Raw genomic sequence first — 11,322 nt, forward strand, 5'->3', positions numbered from 1 at the left:
GAAGGGTCAATACATTAAAAAAATATAGAGTGACGGATCAGGATAAAGTAGCCGATTGAACTTTTTGGTTTGAGCTAGTCAGTTAGTTATGTGCAACTTACGTTGGTTTGTCGTATTTTACCGACACAATACAAGATATAATTTACCTAGTACGCACCCTTAGATACTGGTTGCGGATTTCTCTGACCGCTCAAATTACTATTATATAATCACTATAGAGACAATGTACCCAAGAAAATAAAATTTTAATACTCAAAATATAGTTTAACTAGTTAATGAACCTAAGCTAGGTTAATAGTTAAGGTTTGTTGGTGGTGCTTAGTTGGTTGATTTGAGCAAAATAAATGTATTTAGTTGGGGTTTATGATGAGTGGGATGATGGAGTGTCACTGAGGTGAAACTTGGATGGTGGGTTAATGAAATGAAAATGAAGGTGGTTGGTTGGTGGATAGTAGTTAACAGCATCAACATGTGATGCTGTGAAGAAAATGCATAGGCAACTCTAACGCACAAAAACCAAACCTGAGCTGCGGATCCGAAGAGAAGATCAGAAACCCTATCTGCATGAAGCTGAGAAGCTACAGAGATCTCCACTAACGTCCTTTCAAGCTTCTCTCATCAGTCAAACTCACGGCAATCGTATCTCATCTTCCATTCATACGCATCTCGTTTCTGTATTTCTGTTCGTATTTGCAGTGATTCAACTTCTACAAGTGCGGAACTTGCCTGCGGAGATCGATCGAGCTTATGCTTGGGAGATTAGTTAGTTGTTGAAGGATATTAGGAATGAGTGCGAGGATGAGGAACTCGACGGCGGAGGCGGCGGCGGCGGCGTCTTCGTCGGAGGTGATGATGGAGATAGAGGCGAGTAAGCCGCAAGGGAATGGGATGGTGGTTGGGGGGTTGAGTCCTCTCAGTGAGACGTTGTGGAAGGAGAAAACTAACACGGAGTTCATGGGAGATGTTTCCGCCAGGCTGGCATGGAAGGATTTAACGGTTATGGTTACTCTCGGCAATGGAGAAACTCAGAATGTTCTGGAAGGTCTAGTCGGGTATGCGGAGCCTGGAACCTTCACCGCCCTCATGGGACCTTCCGGCTCCGGCAAATCTACTCTCCTCGACGCCCTCTCCGGCCGCCTCGCCGCCAACGCTTTCCTCTCCGGCAGAATCGTCCTCAACGGCCACAAAGCCAAGCTCTCCTTCGGAACTGCGGTCAGTAAATCCCTACTACATACTCTACTCCATTCCAAACTCTTTTATCAATTTCTTCTCTCAAACATTTCCACAGGCATATGTTACGCAAGACGACAACCTGATCGGAACTCTGACCGTCCGGGAAACGATCTCCTACTCTGCTCAGCTGCGGCTGCCGGATAGGATGCCGAGGACGGAGAAGCGCGCGCTGGTGGAGAGCACTATCATAGAAATGGGGCTTCAGGACTGCGCCGATACGGTGATTGGGAATTGGCACTTGCGAGGAATCAGCGGAGGAGAGAAGCGGAGAGTGAGCATCGCCGTCGAGATCTTGATGCGGCCCAGATTGCTCTTTCTCGATGAACCTACCAGTGGCCTAGACAGGTTAATCCGAATCCAGGAAATCAATTTACAGATCTCAAGGAACTAGAATAATAATACTATAATAGTATAATCTATACTCTAAAGAAAACGCTAATTAAACCTGACAATTTTGTATCTCTCTGATCTGAGACAGTGCCTCAGCGTTCTTTGTTACCCAGACACTGAGGGGTCTGTCTAGAGATGGAAGAACAGTAATAGCTTCAATTCACCAACCGAGCAGCGAAGTGTTTGAGCTGTTTGACAGATTATATTTGCTTTCTGGGGGGAAAACTGTGTACTTTGGTCAGGCTTCAGAAGCATACGAGGCAAGAAAATTTTCCGTTTCTTGATCACGAAGAATTGCACTTCTCCATAATTCTTATGTTTGATCCAACATGATTTTGCAGTTCTTCGCGCAAGCAGGATTTCCTTGCCCGGCTCTCAGAAACCCGTCAGATCATTTTCTGCGGTGTATCAATTCTGATTTTGATAAAGTGAAGGCTACCCTGAAAGGCTCAATGAAACTCAGGGTATAATATTCTTCTTTTGATCTCAATTGAAACGAAACTCAAGCTTAGCTTCTTACTGATCTGTTCTCAATATGATTTTAATTGTTCCTAGTTTGAGACAAAAGATGATCCTCTTGAGAAGATTACCACTGCTGAAGCTATTAGGAGACTAGTGGATTTTTACCATACTTCTCAGTACTACCAAGAAGCAAGTGTAAAAGTGGAAGAAATGTCCAAAGTTGTAAGTACTGCTAGCTCTCTTGCCTGCAGGGTGGATATCAGGATATCTTGATCACTATTCTGATTTGCTTCTTTCTCTCCATCACAGAAAGGAACTGTTCTTGATTCGGGAGGGAGCCAAGCTAGTTTCTTGATGCAGGCATTCACCCTTACGAAACGTTCGTTTGTTAATATGTCAAGAGACTTTGGTTATTACTGGTTGAGGCTTGTTATCTACATTGTGGTAACTATCTGCATCGGAACCATCTATCTCAATGTGGGAACAGGTTACAGTTCCATCCTGGTAATGTTCTCATTTCTTCTGCCAGTCAAAACATTCTTGCTGTCTTTTCATGTTTGCTTTTGGCTGCAATTGCCATCCCCATTGCAGATAAATTCTCATTATAGAAAGATAAATGGGCCATAAAATATGGGTTTGAAAAGAATGCACAATCTGCAGTTTACAGTCATCTATGAGCAACTTAGGCTAGTCTAATTTTTTACCTGCTAAGGCCACAGTGCGAGATTTACTAGTGACTGCGGGTTTCCCTCGTAAGTCAAAAAGAAAAAGAAGCCTTAGCAACCTCACATTCTATGGAACTGCAGACTAGAATTTCCAACCCATTTAACTTAAGACTTTCTCTGCAAGTGCATTATCTTCCTACAAGTGACAATGTCATTTTACTGATGGTTCTTGTTAGCGTGGAACAGGCTAGGGGTGCATGTGCATCGTTTGTGTTTGGTTTTGTCACATTCATGTCGATTGGAGGGTTCCCTTCGTTCGTGGAAGATATGAAGGTTCATCCTGCTATCTTACAAACCTACCTACTACCTCATTCAACAATAAACTACTATAGCACAATTCACTGAATTATTATGTTACTCTCAATCGCCTAATTCTCACTCAGGTTTTTCAAAGAGAAAGGCTGAATGGTCACTACGGCGTGGCTGCATTTGTGATCAGCAACACCTTCTCTGCCATGCCATTTCTGATTCTGATCACTTTTCTGTCTGGAACCGTGTGCTATTTCATGGTCCGCCTCCACCCAGGCTTCATGCATTATCTATTCTTTGTGCTGTGCCTATACGCAAGCGTCACCGTGGTTGAGAGCCTCATGATGGCCATAGCCAGTGTGGTTCCCAATTTCCTGATGGGCATCATCACAGGGGCAGGAATTCAGGTACCCACCCGCCCACTTTTCTGCAAACAAGAAAGCCCACCATTATGGATTGTTGTTTAACATTGGCAGCATTACATCTGTGTGTTCAGGGGATATTTATGCTAGTCTCGGGATACTTCAGACTCCCTAATGACATCCCAAAGCCTTTCTGGCGTTACCCAATGTCCTACATCAGCTTCCACTTCTGGGCTTTACAGGTACCAAAGAATATGCCACTCTGCATTTTACGTAACAAGTAAGAAGTTAAAGGTCAAAATAAATAACCAACTTGGTTAGCTTGAGTTGCCGTGCACTTTTGTCCCGTATGAGAGATCGAAAAAACTAATCTGGCCAGCACTTTGTCTCTTGATTGAGCCGGCCTGGTGTGAACGAGGATTGGTATGGTATAGGCTTAGTATGATAACAAAAGTAGATAAACAAACATGATAATAAATATGGTACAAAAGTCTCTAACCAAAGAATACTAGTGAATGGATGGTCTAAATTTAATTAATTTGTTGACCATGTATGTATAACAGGGACAGTACCAGAATGATCTGAAGGGATTAGTGTTCGACAACCAGTCACCAGATCTGCCCAAAATCCCTGGCGAGTTCATCCTGGAGAACATATTTCAGATCGACGTGAACAGATCAAAATGGGTGGATCTCAGCGTTCTGTTCAGCATGATCATCATCTACCGCGTCATATTCTTCATTGTAATCAAGATAAACGAGGATGTGACGCCGTGGATCCGAGGATACATAGCCAGGAGGAGAATGCAGCAAAAGAATGGGAACCAAACAACCACTGTTGCGCCGTTTGGTCTCACCCAGTCCCCTTCATTGAGGTCCTACGTTCCCGCTCCTCCCAAGAAGTAGATCACAACAAGAATCATCAATCATAGGTTATAACCTCCCAAGCTTTTGCATACTTGTAATATGTAACAAATTAAATACGAGAGATGCTGTTTTCTCTACGTTAATTATTATATGCTTTCTTGCTCTAAATACATGGAATTGGCTCTTTCTTAGGCCAATTCATTCATTATATTCCTCACTCCTTATTAAATTAGTGAAACGATTATTTCTACTTTTGAATTATTTGGTCATCCTATATTATTTTTATCACATTTAATTCATAATTTTATTTTTGTGATATTTAATTCTTTCCGCTAAATGATTGACAGAAAATGACTATGATTCATATCAAAGTCACTTTAGAAGAAACAAAATTCTAAGGATTTGATGAGGATAACTTTAGAATAAATTTGATAAAATTAAAATCACCTTAGTAATAAAAAATAAATAAAATTCAGGATTTCTGATTTATGTTAAGATTAAGAGACCTGATAATAAAAAATTAATGAATAATAAATAGCGGACAACATTAATAGAAGCTATATATACGATGCCATAGAATGTCAACGTTGAGAATTTCCATGTTTAATGGATTGCGTTGGATACGTAATACAACCTTTTGCATGATATAAGAGGAGCGTTTCTGCCACAAAAAATGGCTACACCGCTACAGTGATCTTAGCCTCCTCCTCGTCCTCATTGTCGTTGGAGACCTAGCTTCTGGCAGCTCAGAAAATGGCTAAAAATCGATCTGAACCCAAGAAATCCGTAGCAGAAGAAGAAGAAGAAGAAGATTCTTCAACAGACAATGAAGGTTCGGAATCCGACTCATCAGAATCGGAACCGGAACCGGAGCAAACCCAAACTGAAATGCAGATTGCCAAAAGGCCATCCGCGGCGGCAACGAAAGTCACCGAAGCATCATCTACGCCGGCCAAAATTCAGGCCGCTTCGTCGGCTTCATATGAGACTGATTCCGAATCGGATTTCGAGTCCGAGTCTCAAAGACCCGCCCCGATTGTTAAACCCAACGATCACCCACGAGAATCCGGCCAAAGCAAGCCGAGAAAATCCGGCGCCGAAGCTAAACGCCCGGCCCCTGCTGCGGACAGAGAAGTCACAGAATCGAAGAGGCAGAAGCGAAATCCGGAATTCGTGGTAGAAATCTCTGAGATTAAACCATCGGCAGACGACTCGAAGAAACAGCTATTCCAGAGACTGTGGAGCGAAGACGATGAAATAGCTCTTCTGGAGGGAATGATCGAGTACACGGAGAAGGAGAATGCCGATCCGCATACTGACTTGGACGCGTTTCACGATTTCATACGAAACTCTCTGCATTTCACAGTGAGCAAAAACCAGCTGCAAAATAAGATCAAGCGGATGAGGAAAAAGTACATAAACAACGCCGGAAAGGGGAAGTCATTCTCGAAACCAAACGAGCAAAAAACTTATCAACTGTCCAGGAAAATATGGGGGAAGGGAGATGAGAAAATCGAGGATAGCAGCCAAGTAGGAGTTGTTCACGTTCTGATGGCCTGCAGCAATGGAAGTGCCAAAGAAGAAAAAATCAATAAAAAATCGATGAAGAAAGCTCCGGTCGTTCAGGACGCCATTGAAACGCCTGAGGCTAATGCCGCTGCTGCTTCGAGTGGATCGAAGAACGTCAAGAGAATGGAGGCTGATAACAACGCGAATGGTTCCAACAGATTCAATTCACTGTCGCGATTCATGGTGAAGAACAAGGGTATTGTGATCGGTGAGGAGAAGAGAAACGAGATTGAGAAGAAGCGGAAAGCTGTGGTAGTAGCTGAGATCGATCTGTTCTTGAAGGAGTTAGAGCTGATTCAGGAACAAGTGAAGGCGACTTTGGACGCCATGAAGTAGTCGCTGCAAACGAGGGATCAATGAAGTTATTAGCAGTTTTTTGCCCTCCCTCTCTGTTTTCATATTTTGAAAAGTCAAACATGAACGGGGTATCATCTTTGCAAATAAATTATTAGTATCTTTACATCATAAAGGCCAACAAATAAAGAAAACAAGAATAAAATTAAACATCTAAAAAGAATGACAAAACCATCACTGTTCCCTCTGAAAAGTGCCTTCAACCTGCAATACATTATACATCAACAAACAAACCCCTATTCTCTTTCCTGCTGCTTTCTAAAATCTTATGTATGTGCGTTTTAGTAGGATTAAAGATGATGAAAAAGCTATGACTGATCAACTGTTACATAATACGCTTTCTAATTTGCTAAGAATCATAGATGTTAGATCATCAATCCAAAAGCAAATTAGAATCCATTTTCTTTCTGTTCCCTTTCTTGTATATGTATCACAGTAAGCCTCTATATAGAATACACTCCCAGAAAGGCCCTGAAGGTGGATGGAAGGAATTATGAATCACGGCATCAGGAAACCTTATCTAATGGGTCAAGACACAACCGCCTTTCCATCTCCAAGAACATGTTTTTTTTTTTCACTGAGGCTTGGCATTTGAGTGTCAGATGGGATATGATAGTCAAGCGGCAGAGAAGTTCTAGAAGATGTATTCATCTGGGGGTGCTTCTTCTGGAATCTGAAAAGAGAAAAGCTGCAGTAAGCAATAGTCAAAACTATTTCTTAAACACATTACAATGACCAGCAAAATTTTTGGAAGGGACGGGCGGGGTGGCATTTGTATGCAAATTGATTCAACATCAAATTAATAAAGCTAGTTCTTGTTTCCAAAAAAAATAAAGCTAGTTCAGGCATGATACTGCTCAAAGAAGCAATAGTCAAAACTATTTCAATGTGATAATAACAAATGTGATAGAGTCCCGTGCCTCCCCTGGGTCCTACCTTTCCCTCTATTGGTCTGTGATTGTGATGCCTTCTAACTAAGGCATGTATAAGTGGCACTTTTCTGGAAATGTATGTGCATGATATTTTGTGAGGATGCGGTGACAGTTATTCAGGTTTAAATGATGCAAGACCTCACAAGTCATAACTAACTTGCCATTCAACAAGATGCATGAAACTGGTTACCTCTCCAATCTTCCACTCCTTACTCCAGATGCTATCATCTAAAATAGCTTTCTCCTTCTGCTTTCTGATAAAAGGGGAATTCAACAGTTAGTCCCATCGTACATAGGCTACATCAATGAGGAATAACATCTTGGTACAAAGCACTTAAGCACAAGATAAGACAGAATAGGCTAGAGGAATTTTCTTGTCTTCTCTGTTTTTTTTAAAGGAGATTCAAAATTACATTGCTCTAGCAAAGCACTTGGTATTTGTACAACATACAACATTTCAAAAGGGTCAGTCCACTGATAGGATGTAGCCTAAAATGGAAGCAATAGATGCAGAATTGTCTGTAAAACAACTGCTGGACAATTCCATATGCCACTTCCACCAACTTTTTAACACTGTTGCAAAAATCCCCCGCCTAGACCACCTAGACGCTAGGCGCCCCTAGACCGAGGCGAATTGCTCCCTAGGCGTCCGCCTAGCGCCTAACTCGGCCGATTGGGCCGAGTTAACTCGCCCAACTCAGCAGGGTTAGCCGAGTTAACTCAGGCGAGTTGGCCTTGTTAATTTTTTTAATTATATTTACATATATTTAAATTTATTTATTTATATAAATAAGAGAAGTAAGAGATATATATAATATAATATATGACATACACCCACACACATGCATTATTTTTTTTTTATTTTTATAGGTCGCCGCCTAAGTACCGCCTAGGCGCCGCCTAGACCGCTTAGACGCTAGGTGCTAGTCTACCGTCTGACTAGCGCCTACTGCAACCATGCTTTTTAAGCACAAACACTGTCTAAAATCCTTGTAATTTTACAAGTTCGTAGACCTTGCCAACACATTAGTCATGTGTTTCTATAATCCAAATACATTAAACATATAATTTTTTTGAAACATATAATTTTTGAAAAGATTTAGATTGAAATCTAATAACCAAAAACTTATAAGAGAGATACAGAACTTAAAATTTCAATTTGAGTTTTTAAAGTGGAGAGGAGGAGGAAGAGGGGGGGGGGGGGGGGGTAGTAAAGACACTTATGAGGTGGACCTGTAATCTATATTTTTTCCATTTGCCATGTCACAGTTAAAAGTAGTTTTGAAAGGATAGAGTGAGTTTTGAAGGTTTTCAATCTTCATCAGAAATTTGAAAGACCTTATCCTCCACACTCTCTCCTATTAAGACAATACCAAACATAATAATAAGCAATTCACTGTGGATTCAAATGAAAAGTTTTTATAGTTTAAGTTTTGCCTGGGGGGTTGTCATTGGTAAACTTCAGAAATGGTAAACACCAGACAAAGTCGAAACATTGATTCTAGATAAGACTTGATTCTGCCAGTGATATATAGAATCATCATTGATGGGACTTACATCAAGCCAGTATTGCCAAATGACTGTCCAACAGAACCAGAAAGTTGTGGAAAGAGAGACACGGAAGATGAGTTCCTCTCCACCAGCCATGGCATTGTTGAGGGTTGCTGAACTGGAGGGTGAAGGGGCTATGAAATGACTGAGCACCAAACTGGCTGCCCAAAGAACCTACCATAAAAATCAAGTCAAAACAACATCGATAAAAGTACATGCAAAAGTATTGTGCTACAAATGTTATACGGCACCTGCATTTCCAAATGGCACATTATTCACCCCAAATGTACCCGACACCTGACTGAAGTTCTCAAAGGGATTTGATTGCTGCAAAGTGTTACTTGGGGTAGCTGATAGCCTTGTATTTGGAAGAGAAAAACATCCATCAAAGCCAGAAGTATATAATTGGAAATTCAATACACCAATACTAAATATTTGAAAGGTAACAAACATTAAGAAATAAAATACAACTATGTAAATTAAAATATTTTAATCGTTAAAAAATGCAATTTCAGAGAGTTCATGGTGCTGAAATTAAAAAAGAATGCTGAAAGTACGAAAAAGTTAAAATGGAGAAAAAAATTGAAAATGGAAAACAAAAACAAAAACAAAACAAAACAAAACAAAACAAAACAAAACAAGGAAGGAAAAAAGCAATTTGAAAAACAAATGAGGAATAAAAATGTGAAAATGAGAGGGGGAAAAAGCGGGAGTTCATGGTGTTGAATTTTTTGTTATAAAAAAGAATTTTGAAAGTGTGAAAAAGGAATGTAAAAAAAAGTGAACATTGAAAATGTTTTAAAAGGATAAAAAAGGGAAAGATCAGGAAAAAGAATGCTAAAAATGCTTCAAAAAAAAAGGAAAAGAAAAAAAAGCTGGAAATAAAAACAAGAAATCCAAAAAAAAAGGAGGAGAAAAAGATAAAAGAAAGTAAGGGAAAAAGAAAAAAGAAGCTGGAAAAAACAGAAGGAAGAAAAAGGAATAAAAGAAACTTCGGAAAAATAAATATCAAGCTGCTACCAGGACTAGCTCCTACTGTTCCGTGTGTAGAGATTTTCGATTCTCCACTTTGGAGAATTCCTAAAAGCATTTCTCCAAATTCTAGAAAAATGGAAAAATGGTAGGTAAAAATGGTATCCATTTCTACAGTTTTCAATTTTCTAGAAAAATGACTTAATTTTCCAATTAGAAACGCACCCCAACTTTAACTACAATAGCGCATGTTAATATTTAGACAGAACTAATACTAACCCTGTATTCAAAAAAGCGCCCAACTGACTAAAACTTGAGGTGAGTGGAGGACTTTGAGCACTCGTCGTGACATTTTGACTGGCCCCAAAAAGAGGACTTTGAGAACCAGAACCAAAAGCTGAATTTGCTGAAGCTGAATAAGAATTACGAACTAAGTTATCAAATTCAGCTAACTTGGATGTAATTAGACCCCTCTCCCTCTCAACCTGCATTGAATTGAGCATGGAAAACAATTGAACCAAGTCCATGAGATATTGGAGTCTTCTGTCAGTTCTGATCTCTGTCTCTTAATTTTCATCAGAGGGAGAGATGAGGAGATATGGGGATGAGGAGGAACAGCTAATGAAACTGTAAAAAAAAAATGAGAGAATAAAAGTTCATCAGAGCCCATTCGCTGTCTTCTTTCCCTTACTTTTAGGTTCAGCTTGGTATGTTGGAAAGGAATTATGATTCCAACTCCTAATTCCTTTTCCATGTTAGATATAGTTCATTTCACCAGAGTCATGATTCCTTAAGAATTAATGTTTCACCCACACCATTTCTTTCATTACACGAAAGGAATAGAGATTTCAATGCCAAAATATATTTTATTAGGCTCAAATTATTTTGATAATTGATTAACTAATATCATTGCCTTGATCCATTCCATTCTTATGTCCAGACAATTCAAGGGTACCAAATGATGCCTTACATTCTTTGTGTCAATTTTTTTAAGCAAATCCCCCAAAAACCTGTTTTTATGGCACTACTTATAGATCATTCCTTGTCTGCAACAGGCATCATAAATAAGAAAAGAACAAGAAGCTAATGGACATCTTACAATTGATTGTAAGTTCAGCCCACGCTTAGCATCATCATATGCTGCTACTCGCAGCTTCTTCAAGCTAACATCACCAATGACATCACAGGGACCACTGCATTCAAATGAAATTATAGGCAAATGTTCATGTCTTCATGATCCATGGTGTCATAAAAGGGTGGATATGTAGAATTAATTAAACTAAGTAAAGTTGAGTGCTTCCTATAATAGAATAAATTATTTGAGGGTTCATGGCATAGCATCCAGAACTATTTCCATCTTGCAACTAACTAGTCAAAGGTGCACAATTCTTTATTGATCTTTTCATATCATGGAGGAGCCCAGTGAATTGAGCAAAATGTATGAGAAGTGAGAAGACTTAGTTAAAATAAGATAAAATAAAATAAAATTAAAAAAACTATACTTTTTCCGGTGCCCATAGCAGGTAAGGTTCCAAAGAGGCTTCTCGTTTTGAAATCTTCAATGATTTGACGTTTGCAAGACTCTGGATCTGTGCAGCTTTACATGTGGCACAACAAAATCCATCAATTTACGAAGTTACAATCATAAAGGCTATAA

General features: G+C 39.7%; 2 protein-coding genes and 1 pseudogene across 2 annotated transcripts; 2 read left to right on the top strand and 1 right to left on the bottom strand.

The window, feature by feature from the left end:
* Nucleotides 1-401: 401 nt before the first annotated feature.
* LOC116028661 (ABC transporter G family member 11) lies at nt 402-4,548 on the top strand. Its single transcript, XM_031270442.1, has 10 exons — nt 402-1,212; nt 1,289-1,578; nt 1,712-1,883; nt 1,965-2,087; nt 2,179-2,307; nt 2,395-2,589; nt 2,997-3,083; nt 3,194-3,466; nt 3,556-3,663; nt 3,985-4,548. The coding sequence occupies exons 1-10, from the start codon at nt 787-789 to the stop codon at nt 4,324-4,326; spliced, it is 2,145 nt and encodes a 714-aa protein (XP_031126302.1). The 5' UTR covers nt 402-786; the 3' UTR covers nt 4,327-4,548.
* Nucleotides 4,549-4,923: 375 nt separating this feature from the next.
* On the top strand, nt 4,924-6,266 carry LOC116017281 (probable transcription factor At1g61730). The gene has a single exon (XM_031257835.1). The coding sequence runs from the start codon at nt 5,041-5,043 to the stop codon at nt 6,190-6,192; it is 1,152 nt and encodes a 383-aa protein (XP_031113695.1). The 5' UTR covers nt 4,924-5,040; the 3' UTR covers nt 6,193-6,266.
* Nucleotides 6,267-6,458: 192 nt separating this feature from the next.
* LOC116012751 overlaps nt 6,459-11,322 on the bottom strand; it is a 6,123-nt pseudogene continuing 1,259 nt past the window's right edge.

This window comes from Ipomoea triloba, chromosome 1 (assembly GCF_003576645.1).
Source record: "Ipomoea triloba cultivar NCNSP0323 chromosome 1, ASM357664v1".
Lineage (NCBI taxonomy): Eukaryota > Viridiplantae > Streptophyta > Magnoliopsida > Solanales > Convolvulaceae > Ipomoea > Ipomoea triloba.